At 39.3% G+C, this 23,576-nt stretch overlaps 1 protein-coding gene across 7 annotated transcripts; it reads right to left on the reverse strand.

Annotated features, from left to right (window-relative positions):
* Positions 1–760: 760 nt before the first annotated feature.
* On the reverse strand, positions 761–23,025 carry PRRC1 (proline rich coiled-coil 1). Of its 7 annotated transcripts, none has more exons than XM_085566329.1 (10): positions 22,955–23,025; positions 20,485–20,613; positions 16,931–17,050; positions 13,591–13,974; positions 12,279–12,436; positions 9,985–10,087; positions 6,819–6,982; positions 5,219–5,322; positions 3,208–3,310; positions 761–2,277 (listed from the first exon to the last, which is right to left on the reverse strand). In XM_085566329.1, exons 3-10 carry the CDS (start codon positions 17,028–17,030, stop codon positions 2,068–2,070), a joined length of 1,326 nt encoding a protein of 441 aa, XP_085422455.1. In that variant the 5' UTR covers positions 17,031–17,050; positions 20,485–20,613; positions 22,955–23,025; the 3' UTR covers positions 761–2,067. The 7 variants fall into 7 exon arrangements, with proteins under 7 accessions (XP_085422455.1, XP_085422452.1, XP_021407535.3 ...); XM_085566326.1 differs by having other exon boundaries at positions 22,916–23,025; XM_021551860.3 differs by lacking the exon at positions 20,485–20,613.
* Positions 23,026–23,576: the final 551 nt, after the last annotated feature.

Genomic DNA, 23,576 nt, shown 5'->3' on the forward strand with positions numbered 1-23,576 from the left:
TCTCCATAACATGGAGCAGAATTCATCCATGTAACTCAGACCTGGAGCAAGGCCTCCATGCAGGAAGCAATTTCCAACTTCTTAGCCTCCCAGATCACAATCCAGACATTCTTCCTTCCCTTGGCCTCTCCGGGAAGAAGCTGAGCTTGTGGTGTGCATATGAGGTTGCTACTTTTCAATACACAAGCAAATAATGCTCCCCGAAGGGAAAGAACTAATGTGTAGTTGGAGACGTACATAATTTTAATTCTTCTGGGAGCTGAAAATAAATCACAAGACCTTCATGAGCCAGAGAAAAAACCATTTCACTTGACCACATTGTCTTCCTCTATTCCTCTCACCTCTTAAAAGAGGTGAAGGCCAGGGATAGGAAAAGGAGAAAGAGGTTGTTCCTCTTCAGTTTTAATTTTAAGACATGCCAGGACACCTAGAACTACTGATGATTTCATGTCCTCCTCCATTGCATCATGGATGATGCAAGCAGGGGATAAAACAGCAACACTCAACTGATTATATACTGCAAATTGAAATTACAGTAAATGCAAAGATGCTTTTGCTGCATAATGACAAAGAAAACTCCCTGTATTGGTTCAACCCTATTTTGGCTTAACAGAAAGGAGCAGTCTCAATGAGGAACCTCAAGACTGAGAGCTGTATCATGTTTGCTTGTTTAGTATGCAAATCTGCAAACCAACCATGCAAATACAACTTCAATAAAGATGTTAATAATCTGTAATAAAAACCAAGCCTTTAAAATAGATGCCATTCTCTAGGGAAAACATTTATTCAAATGATTTACAGAGTGAGCCAATTAAGGCCAAATGTATTGGAAATAGACAAGCTTTCACTGGGTACAAATATGAACTGGCTTAACAGCATATTGTATACAAAATGTTCTCTGAAAGCATCTAAGAAAGGTAAAGGCTGAGCAATACAAGCTGAAAAACTGCTTCTTTAAGGCAAACAAAAAGTATTTGTTTATTCTTTGTTTCTTAAAAAAGTATTATTACCAAAATATTTTCTTCACAATTACTTCCATATTTCTAAGTAAAGATTTAAGATTGTGTGAGCATGGCTGGAAGATATTTATAGCCACAAAAAAACCCAGACACCACTTAAAACTTCCATGAGAAATAGTGAACTCATGACATCAAGAAAGCTTTTAGACTTAAAAGTGTTTAGAAAACCCAGAATTGCAAAGCAAGTGATACACACATGACCGTTTTCCATAATCAAATTACTGACAACTGTAAATACATAGAAAAAATTACATAATTACATATAATAGATGAAGCCTGGAAGCACTGGAGTAAATAATGTTATTGAAACTGCTGAGATGATTTAATGTGGGGAGTGCAGTACCTGATCTAAAACCCACTGAACCAACTTGAAATTTTGTCTGTGGTTCTTCAACTGGCCACGAATTCCATTACTGTTACATAAAAAGCAGAAAGATGCAGCATAGAAAATGAGAATTCAGAATTACTTAGCAACGACTTCACCTAACAGGGCATGGGATTTGTGCTCTTCTTCAGCAGCTCACTCTTAGGTGCTGTAGAGACTACATCAATCCTGAGAACTACCTACAGACACCAACCCAAGGAGGTGTTAAGTATCCCCTAAACACATGCCCCAAAAACCACGTGTAATACAGAAGGTAGTCTCTCTGGACTGGAATCCATATATAACATACATGTTATGCTGTCAACATGTTTATATTACTAATATAATAGAAATAGCTAAACAAATATCCCCTTTAGAAAGAATACTAGCTAACTGTCTCAGCAAATGGCTGGTAAGGTGTCACACCACAGCACATTCCAGTTAAAAAACTGCAATGCTGCCTGTAGCAGCATGTTTGTTTCATGAATCATACTGGAGATCACACATTAACTAAAAAACTGCAATTGCTGACTTCCACTCCTGGAAATCACCTTCACTTCTCAAGAAGCAGAGACGGTTTAGAGTTGAAATCACAAATCTGCGTTGCTGAGGATGGGAACGCACCGCTTGCACTTCGATCCTAGAATCCAAGCCAGCACTCCGGGTGTGAGGGTGTCCTCGCTGTCACACGGTCCTGGGGGGCAGCTGCTGTTTGTACATCCCTGCCAGGGCCTTGGCCGCGCTGTAGATCATCTGCCGGCGGGACATGCCCGTGAACACCGCGTGCCAATCTGTCCTGCTCGCGTTCAGCACGCTCTTCTCCAGCACCTCGCCCACCGTCACCAGCAGCCCCGACCACCTCAGGCTGTAGTCCGGAGGGGTGAGACTCTTGGCCTGCGTGTAAAAGTTTGAGAAGTGGTTACAGAAACAGTTTGGAATTAGTAGGTTTGCTTCAGTCGTCAGACTTTTGCAAGGAATTGTTCTTGTATCAACAGACCAATGTGGCAAATTAAAGGGAGTGAGAATCAAATTTCAGCTATTCAGGAATTGGTGCTACTGAAAAAAGCCCCAAAGATACTATTTGCTCTCCCAAAACAACACCTGAGGGTCAAACCCCAAACAGTTCTGGTTATAAACTCTTCATGGAAACATTTATTTTAAAAGAATTTTCAGGCCAGAGTTTACTAAAGCATGACTCACATCAGCTGTCAGGCAACACGCAGTTACTGGAGTAATTCCCAGCCTGTGCCCAAAGGAAAATAAACCACCTCCAGAAAAACTTCTTTTGGTGGTATTTCAGAACTGCACACCACTGCACTTCATCCCATTATTTCCAATCAAATGAACCACAGTATTTGCAAGATTTAAATATTTTGACTTCCAAATTCTACATCCTTGTCAGAATAGCACATCTGAAATCAGCCTTGTCTTTTAGGTGTGACTCTGTATGTTCATAAGGGACTTATGTCCAAGCAATGATCTGGAACATGGGAATTGTTTGTTTTTAGGAAAGGGTTTTCAGAGAATACACCATGCTGCCAGCTTGGTTAGTATTTATTCTTCTTAAATAGGAGGGAAAAACTTGTGCTCCAAAGTGATAGATACTGCAGAATGAGACTCTTGACTAAGAAAAGCTTTGCTATAAATGTCTAAAGATTAATTCATAAACATGATTCAAACACATTTTGTATTCGCATTAAATTAATGAAAATATTTAAGTGTAATCACTTCCATAAAAACTGACATAATAAATAAAGATAAAACTTTAGTCTTGTGTCTCAGCTGTTAATTGGTAAGAAAACTGAAAAAGGATTATGTTCTCACCTGCTGAACATATTGCAAAGGCACTGGTGTTGCTTGGGTGAATGCTTCCAGGTGAATTCCATGAATTGGATCCTCAATAATCAGACATCCAATGTCAAACCACCTGCAGTGATGTGCAAATTGTTTTATTTCTGAGTACTGAGTATCACTCTGGTGAAAACCAACATGCTAAAAGCTGAATTATGAACATTTTACAAGCTCTATTACAGCTGTAGTAATAATGAAAACTCATCAAACTGTTGTGGTATTTTGCATGTGAAATTTGCATGCCTGTCTATCTATGTATCTCTCACAACAGTGCATCTGTATGCATGTAAAATGCATAAAAATACACAGAAATACAAATTACATAAAACATAAAAATCAAAGAAAAAAAGAGAGATGGAGGGGTGGGTGTGTGGCCAGACATAATCCCATGGCCACAGGTATTCTGCTACAGTTTTCATTCAAACTTTAAAAGAACATTTCTCATTAAAATAACTTTCTCTAACAATTTTTAAGAAAATTTGTCTGTTTATCATTCATGTTCTACATTCAGAAGATCTTTTGACAAGCCTAATACTATAGCAATCATTTAAATGAATTCTTCAGAGAAACACTTCTGCCCATCTGGGCCACATAAGCTTTATGGTAAGAGTTTAGTGGAGCCAGACAGGAAGAACTTCCATCATCTTTGTTGCAGGGAGCACTGGAATGCTTTGACTGGCAACTATTAAAGGCTGAGAAAGCCTCCTAATTAAATATAACTTACTTCCAATTAATAATGAAGTTACTGGTATTGTCTTCCAGTGTTTGCATTTTTATGCATGTGGTGGGCTTTATTTATTTTTTTCACAGTTACTCTCTTTTTGCTCTATTTTTACATTTAGTATTTTTAGTGCAATATGAATGAGGAATTTTCTAAAGTAAATAGGAGTAGGAAAAAGTTTTAATTCTTGTTTAGCTTTTATTTCCATCTAGTCTGATTTAGATGTTTTATTGTCTTTTCACAGAGGATTAACTACGACATATGTTATTAGTACTGGTGGGTGATTACTTGAAACTCTTCTTGTTGGACATGTAGAAGCATGGTAAACAGTAGAAGAAAATTATTGAAGTTTGTATTAAGAAAAACACAGTATTGTCTTCAATGTTTTGGAATTTAATTATAAAGCTGCTTCAAGAACTGCCTGTCAAACAGTATGTTACAAAAAATCTTGTTGCTTGCAATGCATTTTGAAACAGCATTTTTATGTCTGTGCAGTCCAAGTTAGATGGAATAATACATTCTCAATGAAAGGAAAACATGAAATACATTATTTGATAAAATCATATTGTTCTAAATGCCCAAATATCTCTTCTGATACAATTTTAGAGAGAGACGTGAGGACACAAACAACAATGCACAAACCATTAGCCAAATTCCAAATTTTACAGCTCCTTAATTTTTTCAGCTCACTTCACTGTGCTTTTTACATTGTGGATCTACAAAACCTGACAAGGATTTCTTAAATTAAGGTCTTAAGATGCCTGGACAAAAAGCTGAACATCATCACCAAAACCAATCCTGCCAAAATACTTCAGACAAATCTCCTTCTTTCTCCTTTTTTCTTTCTCGTCCTCCTTTCTTTCTCCTTTTTTCGTTCTCATCCTCCTTTCTTTCTCGTTCTCCTTTCTTCTCCTTTCTTTCTCCATCTCCTTTCTTCTCCTTTCTTTCTCCATCTCCTTTCTTCTCCTTTCTTTCTCCATCTCCTTTCTTCTCCATCTCCTTTCTTCTCCTTTCTTTCTCCTTCTCTCTCTCCCTCTCCTCAAACTGCCACCAGCTCCTTATAGGCTTTGAGTACATCCCTGTACTCCTTTCTTCTCCTTTCTTTCTCCATCTCCTTTCTTCTCCTTTCTTTCTCCATCTCCTTTCTTTCTCCTTCTCTCTCTCCCTCTCCTCAAACTGCCACCAGCTCCTTACAGGCTTTGAGTCAACAAGGAACCTTCCCAACATGTCCCCACCCCCCTGGAATAAATTCAAAGCTCTCACTTGTCAGGAAGCAGCTCCTCAATGAAGTTTTCCACTGACACAGCAGGCTGCTTCTCGTGGATGACTCCTGTCCGGCGCAGGCTGTCTATCCTCTCCTGGGCTCCCTGAGTGAAAACACAATCTGTTAAGACAAAACTCTGAACCACAGCTTAGTGCTACGCTTGCAGATCAATCCCAAAAGAACCCTTGAACACACTTTTCAAATATGACTCAACAGGAAAAAACCCAACAGCCCAAACTAGTCAAAGGCCAGGAATCACAAACAGTAACAAAACCTAGAGAAAGCTAATGAAATATTTTTACTTTTTTTACATCTCAAGAAAAATATCCAGGGTAGTATGCAAAGAATTCCTAACCTGTGACAAGAATTCCTAACCTGTGATAGTTTTAACTATCAGTTAAAGGATTAGTCTATATTTGTGTTACTTTGACATTTATACAAGTTAAGACCTTCTTGGGTTTATAGTCTTTAAGAGCTTTGGACCTACTTTGGAAGAGCAAGGGAAAGAATCCATTTGTTTTGGTACATATTCAGCTAATACACAGGAATTACTCCCCTGAAAACTGTTAACACTCTGAAGTTGTAACAGAAATATACAATACATTGCAGGAGCTAAACAAGTAAAGGAGCATGCATATTATTCTGCTTTATCTCATTATAAAATTGCATCAGAAAATAAATACACTGCTATGAGGACAGGTTTTACTCCTCTGCAAACACTGCCACAATAGTTAGGGGAAAAAGCTTCCTATTTTATGACTTTTTGCTTACATTTAGTAAACAGATTATGAAACTGCTGTTTTCAGGATTTTCATTAATTGGCCAGAACTGGTGAAACAACCTTTGAACCCTTTGCTAACCCCTCCTCTTGGGTGGCACAACAGTTTGCAAGGCTGCACAGTGAATTCCTATTTTTTAAAGAGAACACATCTGTTCAGGAAAATCAAGTGTTGATCAAACTGTTTTTGATCTACAGAATTAGTGGGGAGGAAAATCACTCTTGCTGACTTTTAATTTCTAACATTTCCAACATGATGTGTTGGTAACAGACTATTCAACAAATGCCTAATATACTTTGAAACCATAGTAACAGCACAATGTATGCAAGATGTGATGGCAATAAATGACAGTATAAGGAAATTGACATAAATGACATAATACACTGACATAAATACTCTTCAATGTATGCTTCACTTGCTGCAAATTTGTTTGCAAGAAACCTTGAAAATATTTCAAAGAGAGAGCTTTGGATCTAATGATCCAAATTGAGGGGAAAAAAGCAAAAAAAAAAAACCCCAAACACTTAATCCCCAAAATAACAAAACCAACCAACCACCAAAAAACAAACAAAAAAAACCCAACAAAAAACACAAACAAAAAACCAAACAAAAAAACCTGAACCAAAAAACCCAAGAAATTAAGAAACAAAACAAAAAGAAAAAAAAACAAAAAAAAACCACCCCAACAAACAAACAATAATAACAAATAAATAAAACACAAAAAAAATCCCCCCAAAAAATATTTACCTATCCCAGAAACTTATAGAAAATGAAATTGTTTTGGGTGAATTTCTCTTTCTACTACTACATATCCACTTACTTTTAAGCCTGCAGCATAGCCCACAGGCTGTGGTGCAATGTTGGACTGTGCAGCCTCTCCAGTCACAACAGCCATCCCAAAGACTTCTTGAAAGGCATCACGAATTGCTGCAACTTTCACCTCTTTATTAGAGGTAACCACTATGTCCAGCTCTCCCCCAGTTCCTGCAAAATAATTTTGTAAAGTAATCTGTGAAAAATACATCCATGCATGGAATATTCCTCCTTCCCACTGCTGGATAGTTCAAACACAGTTCTACACCTTCTCTAGCTGCTTTTTTCTTTCTCATGCACTGGACAATAGTTCTTCCATGAAGAAGTCATTTAAGTTAGGAATTGAAATTCAGATAAATAACTAAGGGATACAAGGGTGAAAGACAGGCAGCAGGACTGACCTATTTTCAGGTTCAGCACCTAAAAAAAAAAAAATCATACCACTCATTCAAGATGACAATTCACAGACCTTTAGGAAAATAACTAAGACATCCATTTCCAAGGATGTTTTGGTGTTCTGTGAAGCATCAAGGAATATTGCAAACTCTTATGAATGGGATCAAGAACACTGATGCAGGTCATAAAATCCAGTGAACAGCTGCCAAATTACACAAGATTTAAAAGAAAGGCTCTCATTACTTTTTAGCTGTCCATGGAATGTGAACTTCAGTGTAATTTTATTGCTGCTCTTTTTAGATGGTAAATACCTATGGAACTAAAAAGCTTGCACACAGTTCTAAACATTTTCCATAGGGTTATATCTCCATAAAGAAGCATGTGCTTTCACTGAACTTCTTCAGAATGAAACAAAACAATTCATGAATTTAAAGAAATCTAAAACTACCACAGAAGACTCAACCACACCTCACATCTGTCTGTCACAGCTGGATCACTTTTATTGTGCAGAAACACATCATAACATCCATCCCTGCTGGAAGAAGTTTTCTCAAGAACAGCTGAATCTTTCCTCAAACATGGAATATGACATCAGAGAAAGCTGCCTAAGTAAACTGCATCATCCACATGAGCTTACAGAGTTTGCAGTATTTATCCTGATTCAAAAAAGTTTCCCCACTGATAAGGGTAAACCCAGTGATTAAATTTTAATGAAAAAACCAATCACTTTTTGTCTTATATTACTCAGCAGACCTCAGTTACTTTTATGAATAATCACCAGATAGGCTAGAACAGTAGTAAAACCTACTATTTTGGGGGTTAAGGGTAATTTTTTATCATTTTATTTATCAATTGCTTTGCTGAATGTAATTAGGTGTACAGATCACTGAACTTGGAACAATTGTTTTAAATGCTGTGCAACTATTGGACTAAAAATAATTGAGAGTATCTTTTCTCATCGATTTCTTCTTGATATAAATCAATTTAACATAATTAAACAAGTGCTTAAAATTGACTGCAGGCTTTTACTGAAGTTAGCTTTGCTTGACTGCTCAGGAATAGAAATACAATTCAAGAGCTTTTAATGAAGTTAAGTACTAATCCATAACATATCTAGTAAATTACTGCCTAACAGTTTTAAGAATGGCAACTGTGCCTCATGTCTGGTTGCAGAATTCAGAGTATGTTCTTTTGTATTATGGATCATCAAATATCCAAAGCATCTATTTTTTCATCAGAGATACTACAGAACTGAAACAAAGATATTAACACAGGTTAAAAGAAACCGTTTGTGGTAAAATCTAGTAAAATGGAAACCTAAAATATAAGAACTAGATGCACCCTGCTAAATTCATGGGCAGAACTCCTACATGAAGGTAAACTCTGACAGCTGAAAGTGAAATTTCATTGTACCTTGTGCATTATAAACTGAAATTACAGTTCCGTATTTAATTTAAGATTCCCCATTGTCTTTTGTTGTAAAAGTACTGTTGTTTATGCTTGTGAGGTGACCATTTCCTGTCTAGATAGAAATTGTCTGTTCCAGGAGTGCAGCTCAGGTAACATTTTCACAATGTGCCAATGAAAACTGTTCAGCTCTTTTCAAGAAAGCAATTATAGAAATACTATTTGTTCAGATGAGGGAAAAAGTATTTTAACCAACTCATCCAGAAGTTTTGGTAATTTCAGGTTGTGGCAATGAGGAATATTAAATTCCTTTAGTACTGCAGTAATGAAGGGAGAGCAGAGAGAAGTGGGGCTATTCTTGAGGACATGGTTTTCATAAAACACATTTCTACAAGGAAGTACAGGCTAAGTTTACAAACCTCTGCCCCATTTTCACAACCTGAAACTACAAAACCAATGCAGTACATGAATGGCCAAGATGTACACAGATGCTTCCCCTTCCAACAGGACTTTAGAGAGCTTTGAGGCAACCACTGACTTGGTTTACTCAACCTAAATCCTACAAACCAAGCATTTTATTAGTATTATTTCCTTCTCTAGATAAAGTTTTTCTGTCAATAAACACTGGGTCAAACTATCCAGGATACCAACAGATCTTGTTTCTAAAAAGGGATACTGATGACTGCAATAGAAATGTTAAATACACATAGCCAAATTGTGCAAAAATCAACATCTACTGTAGTTTTGCCCTGCATCCTGCTACTTTTCTCAAATACCTTTAGAAGGCATTGCTGGGTGGCCTCACTGGTTTTATTCCTGCTACCTCCTCACCAGGCAACTGCTGGAAATTTTCCCTTAAATGTAAGACATTAACTACTACTCAAAAATTAGGTCATCTTTCCCTGTCCTCTGCACTAGTACAAAAGTGCAGCAGTAGTTAGCTGGGTCACCTAATAGCCTCAGGAAAACAAAATAATAAAAAAAACATTTTAATGGTTTTTTCTCAGTCTTAGCTGTTTCCTGACCAGCTTTTTTCATAGGCAGAACAAGGTCAGTACTGGCACACCTAGGAGGGAGAGCTGCTTATCAGGCTGCTAGGAAAAAAAAAACACACTTACAAAACCAAAACCAAACCAACAACCTGGACAAATAGTGCCTTCTACTTGCCTATTTTACTCTTATGCTACATGTGACATGCAGTGTCCTCCAATAAAATAAAAAATGTTGAGTAACACAAAGCTTTTCCTTCCTATTAATTTTCAAGCTGTAACTGAAATGCTTTTACACTTCCAAGTGTAGAAGTAGTGGCTATTGCAGTAGCTTCTCAAGGATTTACAAGCAAAACTTTATGGTTTATCATAAACACTCACTGATATATGGAACCATGCCAGGATCCAGCGTTGTGATCATGGTCTCCACTGAATGCTTGGTTTTATCAAGAACAGACTTCACCATGGGATTCTCAGCTACACCCTAAATTTAAGCAAAAACATTTCCATATTATGTTGGGGTTTTTTTTCTCCTCCTCAAGAAATTCAAAATGTTACTGTTAAAAAAAAAACAACAAAAAAGCTAAGCTGCTCTGTAAAATCTGCTGTGCATTACTCAGCACAAACTCTGCAGGATATGACTATCAATGCATGGCTTTTCTGATACTACCTGAAGTTTAAATATTATCTTCCTTATTAATGCAGAAAGAGCTTCATCATCTTGCAAAGCCAGAAAGTGCTTCTCCAGTTAGCATCCTGGCTACTTAACTAATATAATGTCATTATATTGATGGTTCCTGAACACTGAGACTACTTCTACCTGTGGAAGATGCCTTTATGTGTTCATTTGCCTAGCACAAATAGGGCGAAATAATCAATCTTTTTATGCCAATCCAAAATACAATGTAATTGCAACAATTATTTGGAAATTAATCTTGGAACTGCAATGGGACTGCTCAGGTATTTTTGAATGAGTGAAGAAACTGCAACAGTCCCATTTGATTCCAGACCATTAATTTGTCAATTTTTGATTGTTGTATTTTTCAATATGACTGAGCTTGAAGGAAATCTGAAAGGAAGGTGTTTGATTTCTTAACAAATTACTTCAACAGAAATAAAGATAAGTGTGGCAACTACTGTGTCAGCTTCTCAACAGGAAATTCAGGATGCATTTCTGTAAAAATTACCACCACATGTCCCAGATTCTGGCTCATCTTTAAAAAGCACAGACTCTGATGTGGGCTTACATATATCACAAATTTGATGGTTGCAGTAAAATTATGATTCCTCATTATTTCACTTACGAAATTCTCAAGAAGGGGTAACTGAATACACAGAGCACATGGAATGCTTGATACTTCAACCAAAGTCTTTATTACTGGAGTCAGTAATACAGATTATTAATGCTCCATAAAAAGAAAGACGACACCTTCTGGATCCGAGTGGCAGCACTAAAACGTGGATGAGACTGGCTTTTCAATTTATTTGTAATTGAAAGCCCTGGTACTCTAAGAAGGGCTAAAGAATCATGTTACAAGTAAAATGTTCTCTTCTAGAACACCGCCGCCTATTGCAAATATTAGGAGGAATATAAGGACCGAAAGGAAAACATTGCTATTTCAAAGAAGAAGGAAAATGTGTTTTTATGATCATGAGAAGACATTTCTCCCTGAAAATGGCAGTGTGACCACTCTGCTCTCAGTGTACTGATGAAGAATTAATCTTCCTCTTTAAGACAGTATCACTGGAGTAACAAAGGGTTCAGTCTGCCATGTCACACACAACTTCTTCTGCCAGGTTTTCATGCTCAAAAGGGATTGAAAACCAAAATTCCTCATATACACTGGAACAATAATCTCTATTCTGCCTTCACATTCAGTGTGAGATAGGACAGAATGTGGTGCTGCTCTTGAAGACAGCTCAATGTGCAAGTACAACCCTCAGATCTTTTTGTCACAATCTTCATTATGCTACTTAAATGTAACATCTCTTACAGCTCCAGAAAGGTTACAGGCTAATGAAATTCTGCTAGTTGATGTTGCTGCTTATTTCCTCTGCCTGATTAGATGGCATTACAAGGAGTATCTGTTCTGCACTATACATGCCACACCTTCTAGCAGACTCATCTTACAAAATACCTTAGATGCTTCTTTGTGATTGAAAAAATATGTTGTTTGTCAGTCCTTGGAAAAAGTCAAAATATAATTTGATTGTTATAGAACAAGCATGACTTGCATCCCACAGGAATCAAACTCAGTTAATTAGGAAGTTCTAAATGAGATATGCAAAGCATTCAGGTAAGGTAAAACAGACTAACCTTTTCTGCATATAATCTTTGTGAAGTAAAAAATACCTTCAGGTCTTAAAGGTTCTAGAGCTTTGTCTGGTTTAAGAACATACCCATATGGATATGGAACAGGGTCTATCACAAGTTCTTATCACAGCAATCAAAATTAACCTAGAACACCTGCAATTGTACAGTCCCCTCTCTTCTATACAGCGAAAAAGTAAAATAAGAGTTTCAGCAAGCACCACTATTAAAAACAATCACCTTGCACATGAGGCTGGGAAAAAAATTACTTATAGTAGCATGCACTTAAAGAGTGCAAGATGTCTTCCTGTAGTCAGCACAAACTGGTAATTCCTCATGAAGGAAACAGACAAAAACACCCTACCTTTATAAACCCCCAGAGTCCTCCTGCAGGTGCTCCACTCTGGGCAGTAGATACTCTGGGATCTTCATGCTCCTCAGGAAAAGTGATTGCAGAACCAGCCACAGGAGACAAGGATGAAGAGAAAGGTGCCTGTTGAGTAATGGGATCTGCCAAAACACCTGTAAGAGACAAATAAAAACACAAGGGTTTAATTTGTTATATTGAAGCAATATGCAGTTGTTTAACAGGAAAACAGCAGGAAGATTAAAACAATTCCAGGTTAATTCACCTCACTTCTTGAAAGCCCAAAACAATTCTGCTTGTTAAAGGCTAGCAGATCTCATGAATGTAAGCATACCTGCTAATAAAATTGAGACTGCCTCATATTATGCACAAAGCTGTTCTTCCTGTATTCAAATTTGCATAATAAACTCTCAGTAAAGAGAGTGACAAGTGTCAGTGTCTGAACAAAGGCATAGGAATATTCTCATACAATGGGAAAAGTAAATTTTCTAACACCAAGTGCTGGAAACCAATAGTAGTAGAAAAATGAGGAAGCTTTACATACTTTTAAGGAAAACAAAAGCAACTAGAACAGTAGAAAAATAAAGTCAGACCCTATGCCCCACTACTCAAGCTTATTTTAACAAATTTTCTAACACTAGCCTTAACTGAGAGTTATTTTTGTTTTATGTTGCACAACTGATAGCCCTTTTTAGACATCTTCCTAATACAGACTACTTGAAAGAGATATCACCAGTAATAACAAAAGCTTGGCCTGACTGCAGCTGAGGAGAGAAGTTTCCACTCCACAAGCTGAAAATGACATCAGTTCAGCAACCACAGCAACTGCCTGCATGGAAGGTATGTATTATTATGTATTTTTAGCTATCCCAATGCAATTTTGTGGCTGGAAACAAGAAAATAGAAGCTGGTGTCACGTGACAGCTTGTTAAGAGACAGATTTTCAGAACAAAACCCTGAAAATTATGAGTTTATAGCCTGTGATTGTCATTCTGGGGAAACATAATGGTTGAAGGTGGCTCTCTCAGCTGAAGAAAAGCTGGGCTTTGGTGTGCAAGGTAACAAATACAAAAGTTATCAAACAAAAGATTTTCCTGTGAACCTGAATGTCACCAGAACTTAAAGTGGATTCTGTCCTGGACAGAATAAGTGTATTTTAAAGGCTATTATACCTTCTTCTGAGTAGAGCTATATTAATTATCCCTTCCCCTAAGTACAACTAATTAATTAAGTATACCCAAAAGAATAATAAGTCGGCCAGGAGATTCCCCATCATGTCTCACAAACAGGACAGCAAATAAAGAGTTACCTGTGACTGGAGGTGCAGAAAATGAAGGCATGAGTGGGCTCTGAGGTGCTCGGCCAGCGTGACCTCTGGTGATATCATAGGTGGAAGACAAGGAAAACCCTGAAATGGGGGGACCAGTGGGAGGTGCAGGAAGACCAGGGCCAGCAGCAGAGTTCAGAGGAGGAGGAGCAGAGATATGGGACATGGGGGTGCTGAAAGCTACAGGGGCAGGAGGAGGTGAGACAGGGCTTTGCAGTGGTGCAATTGCAGAAACGGTTGCAGAAGGCACAACTGGAAGAGAGGACGAGGTCATCATGGAAGGAGGAGCTGGGGACACTCCAGCTGGCAAGGATAGTGAGTAGGCAGAAGATGGAATGCTCGGTGTGGCAAGGGGGCTGGACAAAGCTACAAAAACAAGGGAAAAAAAAAAAAGAGAGAATAAAGAATTTTAGAAGCCTTCATCTCAGAGATTCAATTATATAATTGTTCATACATTTCACAAATAATTTTCTAACCAATCAGGGTTTTTTTTTTTCATTCAAAGTGAATTTGATACTTCTGCTTGAGTTTTCACACAGCACCCATGGCACTTAATCCTTGGTAGCAGTATCTTGTAAGACACATCTCCTCCTGCATGACCCTACTTGTCATTAGCTTAAAAAGACAAATTAACATTTGACTACTGAATTTACAGCAGCTGAAACCTGCCTCAGAAATTTCTAGCTAGCTCTGTTATGCCTGAGTGACTGCTGCATCAACTGACAATGCAGGATGTGCTCATCTTCAGGAATAAAACACACACTCCTAACATCTGGGAGGGTGGGAGTTGTTTTAGAGGTGTGACACTGGAAGATGGACTGAACCTAAGGCAGCTCTTTCTTCTCTGGTACCCATCTCTAACCCCTCTGCTTTCCCTGTTTCAGCTGGTCCTTGGATAAGCCATTTTTCCTGTCTTTAACCAAATTAAGCCAGGAAATTAAGTCAGGAAAACAGAAATTCCCTTTTTTGATGGCAGCAACATGCTAAACCAGCTTAAGCATCTTACTGGCCTCAGCCTAAACACCATAGTCAAATGATATGTAAATCACACTAATGCCATGGACTCAAAATTTGGTCTCACATACCCATCAGTAAAAAAAATTTGAACATTCATTCCCCATGTAAAATTTATTTATATATTGCTTACATGCACCACTGTACCAGTATGTCATGTGTATTACAAAACATACACAACAAAAATCTTTAAATTATGAGATAAAGACTAATGAAAAAAATTCTTAAGAGTACAAAACATTTTCTGTTTACACTGGAAATTGTTTTGATAATATACTATCAATATAATAATATAGTTAATTAAAAATTGTTAACATACTATGTAATACAACCACTGATAGTAACTTTTTAAGGTTAGCAGTGCAACTGGATAAACCTCAGCAATTATTCCATCTTGGTTTAACACCTCATGATGCAGGAATTTAAAAGTCTGGTTCTAAATTCAGGCCATTCTGATGCTTAGGTTTAAGGGCTGAAAAAAACACAGAAATCTACATGGAGGAATTGCTTGTTTGCTGTGCTTGCTGTACTGTGCTATTTATTTCCCACTCTCACCCATAAACCTTTCAAGTTTTCCTTGAAAACCATTTCAGGTTTTCCTTGAGATTTAGCTCACAAATTTTCATCTTCCCTGATGTCCATCAACTGCCCCTGCAAGATGAACGTGCTGCATTTTTGTATTTTTAACAAGTGCATTCAAATCCCATGGAAACAGTTTGGAAGTTGTTTATACAGGTCAGGAAATTTTCTTTGCAAGTTGATGTCTACAGATCCGACAGTTTTTATGCAACACTTGCATTGGTTTTGGCAGCAGGGATGAATAATGATGGAAGTTATTTCCAAATAACAGTTTTGGAAATTATTTCTCAAAAACATGACTTTCTTACAAAAGTACTTCCTGTGTCATTCCTTGTTGAAATGTCACCTTTACCTGGATAGGACAAATCATGAGTGCATATTTTTTTGGAAATATCAACTAGGTAGTACACAGCTGACTACCACCACAGAAAACATCAGCAAATCTGAGACTTTTTGTTAAAAAAAGTTCATGTCTATGTTAATTTCAGCAACTCTTTTAAAAAATAGACCTTGCCACTGGTGGCCAGCAAACATCTGCCACATAAAAAAAAATTAAATCTTTAATGGTCACTCCCTATGTAAGTACAAAATAGTGCCAAAAACATACTATTTAAAGGCCATTTTTATAAAATTAACTTTATTGATGATGTCCTGTAGCACTTCATGCACTTCTGGCTCTGGTTTCTTTGCTTGTATGAATGAGGCAGTGAGTATATTTCATGTGTGGTAACATCACTGGCAAGCCTACTCCAGAATTCATTTTCATCCTAGTTAAAGTAACTGCTCCATCATAGGTTACATTTCCACAGTTTTAATTAGAAAAAAAAAATTGATTTTATTATGTAACTCATTTAATGTTCTGGGCTGAGATCTTGTCAGTATATTCCTCCTTCAGCATCTAACAAGAGAGACTGTACAAGTCTGACTCAATAATACCACATCTGCCAAAAAATTCAGTATCTGGTACTCAAATATGATGTTCAGAATTTTGAAAAAGTCAGAAAAAGTACTCTGATTACCCACCACAAGTGAGACCTTAGAGGACCTTCCAGTACCTAAAGGGGCTACAAGAGAGCTGGAGGGACTTTTTACAGAGGTGCAGTGACAGGACAGGGGGAATGGCTTTAAACTGGATGAGGGCAGAGTCAGGGAAGTTATTAGGAAAAATCCTTCCCTGGCAGGGTGGGCAGCCCTGGCACAGGTGCCCAGAGCAGCTGGGGCTGCCCCTGGATCCCTGGCAGTGCCCAAGGCCAGGCTGGACACTGGGGCTGGAGCAGCTGGGACAGTGGGAGGTGTCCCTGCCATGGCTGGGGTGGAACAAAATTGTCTCTAAATTCCTTTCCACCCAAACCATTCTGGGATTCTATCAGTATTAAAACGCAAGTGATTATTCTGTTTTACCACTATTCACTAGAGGACTGTAAGTCTGTTTTAACTCCCTTCTGTGCTGCTCATCTAACTTGAACTGTAGTGGTAGGTATTATTTCCCCAGCCCTATAGCCTTAAAAGAAACAAGTGCATCCACATCACTTCCTATAATAGTTTCAAGAATAAAAAAAACTGCTAAAAATATTCTGTGTGATATCGGATGCTTTACAGATAAGGAGCTCGCTTCCATGATTAAGAAACAATTTAAATCCTTCCAATTAGCCTGGAGAAGAGAACTGCAATTATGCTGATTGCAACTGGTTTTGTAGTGCTCCAAAAGACTGAATAAAGGTTTCTGTACCTGAAGTGACAGGTGTAGCAGCAGCAGCAGCAGCCTCCCCTGCTGTGCTCAGAGGGGGTGTGCCAGGCGGAGTCGTCTCTATCCCACTCTCTTCCATCATCTTCCTTCAGCTATAAAAAGCTGTGAGGGGGAAAAAAAAGATATATAAAGTGCATCTTGAGAAACAAGGGAAAAGATTTTAAATTTGGATGCAGAGGCCACAACACAGTTATTTAGATTCTTGAACAGAACAGGTAATTCAAATACCAACTCTAGAGGGGAAAAAAAAAAAAAACAACTGATTTATCTCAAGTACAAAATTATCCAGTGTCCCCCTTCTCCTGTATCTTCTCTTAATTTTTAGCTGTGTGATAATACCTCGAACTCCAAGACTCTTTCTAAAAACCATACTGTGCCTAACCAGCTACTGCTTTCAAAATATACTGGTGGTACTTAGAGGAGTAATAATAGAGAAGTAATTACACATCACAAACCCCATAGCTCATTGCAAGAAAAACTTAACTACAGCGTACAATTCTGCTGTATTGTTGATCTGTAATAAAGCAAACCAGGACCTGTTACTTCCAGCATGATTAAAATTATACTTACACCAAGTTTTCCAGGATAGCCAATTCCTGTAAAATCCATACACCACACTTCTCTGGTGATGGCAACAAAAGTGGAAGTAATTGAACCCTTTGGTTTTTATTTTCAAGGCCAGAAAAATCTTTTGACATATTTGAATAAACCTTTAAAACATACTATTGCTAAAAAAAAAAAAAAAATTAACCTATATGCTTATTTAACAATATTAATGCAAAGCATCTTAGAAGAAGAAAAGTGGAAAAATTAAGATTATCATGAACACCAAGAGACTTTCATGCTTCAGTGCAGCAGCACCTTACAAGAAGTCCTGCTTCTTCACAAGTTTGGTAAAGTACCTGTACCACTCCCGGAGGCAGCAGTCCTTAAGGAACTTTTACTAAAATAAAAGTATTGTATAAAGTAATTATATATATATATATATCTAAATTAGATAGGCTCAAAACATTTTCCACCATGTCCGTTTACATCACTAGCTACTGAAGACTGCCACCTTATCCTCTTTCAGAATTCACACAGGAAAAGGCTTAAATAATATATTGAATAAAAATACTCACTTATATATAAAAAAGAGCTACACTTAGAAAAACACAGGGGCTTTCCTCTGTTTAAAAAAACCGAAGTAAAAATTCCTCATTCTCTCATCATTGTTTCAAAGGAATACACAACTCTTAGTTTAACGTGAAGGAAAAATTACTATTATTGCCAAACTGAAAAATCCAGACAGCAGGACATCAATGTCAGTCTTGACACGTGCACTAAGAGTTTCCAAACAAATTAAAGCATCAAAACCACATAGTAGAAGTCACAGACCCTCTGACAAATTAGTATGATTTGCTTTAAGTGATTCAGGATTAAATGCTTCAGCCCAGCCATGGAAAGCAAGTCAATGTGGCTTATGTGCAGCACTCTTCAAGAAATTCTTATGACAGATGGATTTTGGGTTCTGAGCATCTCTAATTCACTTAAAGGCTTCTCTTCAGATGGGATGAAAGGGTCAGTAACTGCCGGGTGGGGAACACACTGTCCTTGCAAAGTACATCTCATCACCCAACAAAGAAATGCAAACTCTTCAATCAAACTTTACTAAGGGCAGGAATTTGCAATTTAAGATTTTCATCTTTTAATCCATCTACAGGAGTTTACATTCCTCTGCACGGAAGTACTTCTTAAGTTATTCTTCCAGTTATGCACTGAAAAACATGAAAGAATTTTCCATTGTGCAATTAATGTAATCTCTGATCAAAACCTATAAACATTTTTTTCGAGGCTCTTCCAATCTGCTGCTTGATTTCACCCAATACCATGATGAAAAGCTGCTGAGAAGTGCTCACTACTTAAAATAAATTCTGTGGCCATGCAGAATGAGTGGTAAAATTCCATAGAGCAGCCTTCCAAAAACTCTGTGCAGGGATTTTTCAGATTTTCAGAAACCTATTACAGTGGTGGTGCTGGAGGGGAGGGAGAAGGGGCAACACCCCAAAAAGCCACCTGACATCTGGAGTCAGGAATTAGTAGAAATATAAGTATCACCGTAGCTGTTCTTTGCTGTTAACTTTGCAATAAAAAAGATTCAGAACAGAAACAGTAATCCCAAATGTGAAAAGAATCATGTCAGTTGCTGAAATAAGATAAAAAATCTCATATGAAACAGATTTAAATGATGTCTTGACTAATATGGAGCCTGCACAACCAACCACTTTCTGTACACTGATTTGTCAACATGGTCCAGTTGTGGTTTGCAAGTACTGAATTATAAAAAAAGTAAATAATTTAAAGAAGAAAATTAAGGGTAAAGACCAGGCACAGGAATAGGCAAAAGGAAAGCAGAAAGTACAATGGGTAACTTAATAGTTCATAGTGTTGAAATAACCCAGCACCACAGATTACTAAAATGACCCTACAGGATATTTATGAACATAACTGGCATACCCAAAACCAGCTGTGTGTGAGGAAGAAGAAAACTATGGAATAAAGGACCCAAGAAACCCATTAGTGTTCAGCCTCAACAAAAATTCCAGAAGGGGTTCCCAACTTCCCTCAGGGGAGATGCAGGGAAAAAGTTTCCCAGTAGGATCAGCCTACAATTCTTTAATGACTGTTGGGTGCAGTGACTTGAGAAAAAACCCAAAAGCTGTAATAACTTTTCATAATCCAAGCCACAGACACACAATTTGCAACAGGGAGCACCTGGAAACTCAGCCTAATTTCTTAAGGAAGTGACTTTTGTGCCTTCTTGCAAACTAGAACATTTTGGTTTACTAAAATGAAGGGGCAAAGGAGAAACCCAGCGACAGGGAAAGAGAAGCACATGGAATTTAGGTGAAAACAGCATTAGCACTGCCATCTAGTGATTTGTGACCCGAAACTGCAAATTCGATAATGCCACGTCTTCCTAGAAGGAAATCCTGGTTTGTTTTTATGTGGAAATTAAAAAGTAGGGATATGGTGACGAGAAATACAGGACAAATGTATTCCCAGTGATCAGTCATCCTTAAAACAAACCCTTTAGGAAGCAGAAGCATGAATTTTGTTTGATCAATCATTTGGTTTCAAAAAAAACCTTTTCAGTACAATGAAGACACTATGGGGATGATGCTAAACCCTCACATTACAGAAAACCCACAAAATGTGTCTCTAGAACTATTTCTACTGATTCTCACCAGCTGAACTTCATCCATTAACCTAAAACCAAATCTCAGCCATTAACCTAATTCTTAAACTAGGGAATTAGGCTGTGTATACTGTATGGAAAGCCAGGCTAAAACAGGGCTTGTGCTAAAAGCAGGAAGTAAATAATTTGATTTAGAGACTATAATGGCAAATTATTTGTCTTTTCACTTTAGTTCAACAGAAAGTAATTACATTTGTACTAATATTTTGCAATAATCTTAACAACTTAACCACACTTCAAAAGCATTCTTCAGGTTATTCTATAAAATACAGACATTCACAGCTCATGATAAGATTACCTACAAATGGAGATTAGCAAATTTCTTGTGGATAAAAACACATTATCTAGAATCACCGATACTTCAGAGTTTATAATGAGGTGTATTTTCAGTCATCTTGAACTGATCCCTTCTCTTTCAGTGCTCCTGCTAATAAAAAAAGGCAAAAAATGCAAATAAACAAAAAACTTAACAAAAAAGAAAAAACTGCCCCCCAGAAATCCACAAAAAGAAACCACAATATATTTAAGCACTCTCAGAGAGAAAACTGCTCTCTAAATGGAGCCTAAAATGAAACACAACCACACTAAGTTGCAACACTGAATTGAAATGCCACTAAACGTTTTGACTTTAATCACAGTGGACATAACTTTTAATTAAGCTTTCACATGCTGCAGACACTGCTCATGGATAAGCACACGCTAACAACTGTCCAGAATAAGATGCAAATGACAACACTCTTCAAAAGAATGAAACCAAACCATAACTGGACCCCGAGTACGTTTAAAACTTTCATCTGAAAAGTGCCTCATGGGTTTTATTTTCAATTTTAGAAAGTGAGAGCATTAAGGAGAGCTCCTTTCTCTGTGCAAAGAAAGCGCACAGAGAGGTCATCAGTTTAATCACCTCGGGTGAAAGACTTGCTCCAAAGTCCAAAGTCTTAAAGAGAGAGGTAATCGGGAGAGGGGATAAACAACACAAAAAAACCCCAACAAACAAGCCCCCCAGAACTCTCCTATACCCGATTTCCAAGACTTCAGACTCTTTACTGATGTCATACCTCGAACAATGCATCTGTGTGTGTGAGGTGATCCCTTGTCTTGAAACTGAGGTGGCAGATAACTTTTCATTATTAAGGCCTTAGAGGAGGAAACTGAAGCTAAGTCAACTTTCCTCCCAATTCATAACGAAGCTGATTGCAGCAGGTAAACAGTACTGTGCACTTATTTTGGGGCTGCGTTTAACTCGTGCTTCCTCCAAGTTAACATGAGCACTTCAAAGATGTGACGTGAGCTAGAAAATCCACAAATGAAGTAACTGTGCAATGTGCTGGCTTACATGTTTTGTAGTACAGCTTAATGCAGAATCTGATGAATTGAACTATCAGCAGATAGTGAAAAACACTCAAACTAAAAGAAAATAGAATTAGGTCAGATATTAGGAAGAAATCCTTGACTGTGAGGGTGGTGAGGCCCTGGCACAAGGTGCGTAGAGCAGCTGGGGCTGCCCCTGGATCTCTGGAAGTGTCCAAGGTTGGACAGGGCTTAGAGTAACCTGTGATAGTGGAAAATGTCCCTGCCCATGGCAGGGGGTGGAACAAAATGATCTTTAAGGCCCCTTCCAACCCAAATAATTCCGTGATTCTATATTCATCACATAAATTATGTTAACCACAACACCTGCACAACCTTTTCACCTTACAAGAAACCCAAAAAGCAACACCAAAGGAGCCTTTTCACCAGTGTGCATGAGAACTAACACACACCGGGAGAGGTGGAAACACCAGGCATGACAGCAAGTCTGTTGGCCTTCCCGTGTCACTAGTGCTGACAGACACCATAAACCCACCAAGCTCCTTTTTCCAGAGGTTGCCTGACCTCATCAGAATCATCAGAATGGCAATTATTTAATTTCGAACATTTTCAGATGCACACCCCCCGCTTTCCCTTTGCTAGCAAATACTTCAGTGTCACAAAACCCTCTTGAAACAGCCCACACCAGTGATGGCTGCAGTGGGAGAACTCCTGATCTGGAAATGTGGAAGTGCTAACACCATCCAGCAATGCCATGAAATTAGAGCACCAAAGGAACAGCCAGACCCAGCCCATTCCAACAGCCCGCACCCATCCTTCTTCCAGGATATGGATATCACAGGATGCAACAGCTCCAGCACTTTCACAGGTAATTCCCCCAAAAGAATGAGAGTTTTTGAAAATGTGATCATAAAAGCCAGTAAATAATACAAACTGCAAATTATGCCTCCAGAGACACCACAATAAAGCAGTAAGGCTCCTGAAGCACCATTCCATCCGGCATTAACGAAGGTGGGGATGAAACCGCAGGCATTTTACCAGGACCAGCACTGCCACCCCTCACTGCAGGGCTGGAATTGGTGCCCCGAGGCTCCGAACAAGCCGGCACCCGGACTCCGCAGGCAGGAGAAACCCGGCCGGCAGCGCTGACCCAGAGAACCACCGCGACAAACCGCACCGGGAACTGCGCTGCCGCCCGACCCTCACCTCACAGCGAGCCTCGGAGCCGGCGCTGGCTGCAGGAGCCGCTGCAGCCCCGCAAGGACGCGCCGGGTCACAGCCCCGGCAGCGAGCCCCGCTCCTCCGCTCCGGGCCCCGGCACCGCCCGGCCCGGCCCAGCCCTCCGGCCGCTCCTCCCCGCCGCCCGGAACCACGGGTCACAACGCGGCGAGCCCTCCCGCCGCCAAAAGCGCCCTCACCGAGACCGGCCCGCCCGTCCCGTGCTGTCTCTTCCCGACCTTTCCCGTCCCGGGGATACGCGAAAGGAGGCCGCGGCAAGCGCCTCCTCGGACTTCAACTCCCAGCATCCACCGCGGCGCCGCCGCCGTTCCTTGCCACGTCTCTCACGGCCGCGTCCAACGGCCCCTTACGGGGGGGTCGCACCCCCGTGCTGCGGCCTCAGCTTGGTTCGCTCCGCACGACTATAAAAACGGCGGGGCGGGCGGGGCCTCGGCAGCGCCACGTTGGCGGCGTGAGGGTGCGGGTGTGGCGTGTGCGGGTCTGAATTATGTAGGGCCTTTAACGCTCGCACTTGAGACAGAGCCTGTGTAGATCTGTATTCGCAGAGACTTGAAGTACGTCTCGGCTGAAGTGATTTCTGTTCACGGAGTGAATTAGTTTGGGAAAGGACTCTGACGTTACGGAGTGACCAGCTCCCTCAGCCTCTCCTGGGGCTCCATTCCCTTCCCCAGCCCCGTTCCCTCCTCTGGCCACGCTCCAGCCCCTCCACTCCCTGTGTGGGGGGCCCAGAGGTGACAGAACGGCCTCAGCAGGGCCAGATACCCTGATCCAGGGAATCACTGATCCAGGGAATCCCGGTGATCCAGCCTCCCTGACCACAGGGACGGGCACTGCCCTGAT

The sequence above is a fragment of the Lonchura striata genome, chromosome Z (assembly GCF_050655825.1).
Source record: "Lonchura striata isolate lonStrDom1 chromosome Z, ASM5065582v1, whole genome shotgun sequence".
Taxonomy (NCBI): Eukaryota; Metazoa; Chordata; class Aves; order Passeriformes; family Estrildidae; genus Lonchura; species Lonchura striata.

What these genes read in the sequence shown, in the direction of transcription:
- PRRC1 (XM_021551860.3), bottom strand. Translation starts at nt 17,030, where the DNA reads ATGATGGAAGAGAGTGGGATAGAGACGACTCCGCCTGGCACACCCCCT. An exon ending in TGCTACACCTGTCACTTCAG is followed by an intron (nt 13,975 to 16,930) that starts GTACAGAAACCT and finishes TTGTTTTTGTAG; the next exon opens with CTTTGTCCAGCCCCCTTGCC. An exon ending in GCTATGCTGCAGGCTTAAAA is followed by an intron (nt 5,323 to 6,818) that starts GTAAGTGGATAT and finishes GTTTTCACTCAG; the next exon opens with GGAGCCCAGGAGAGGATAGA.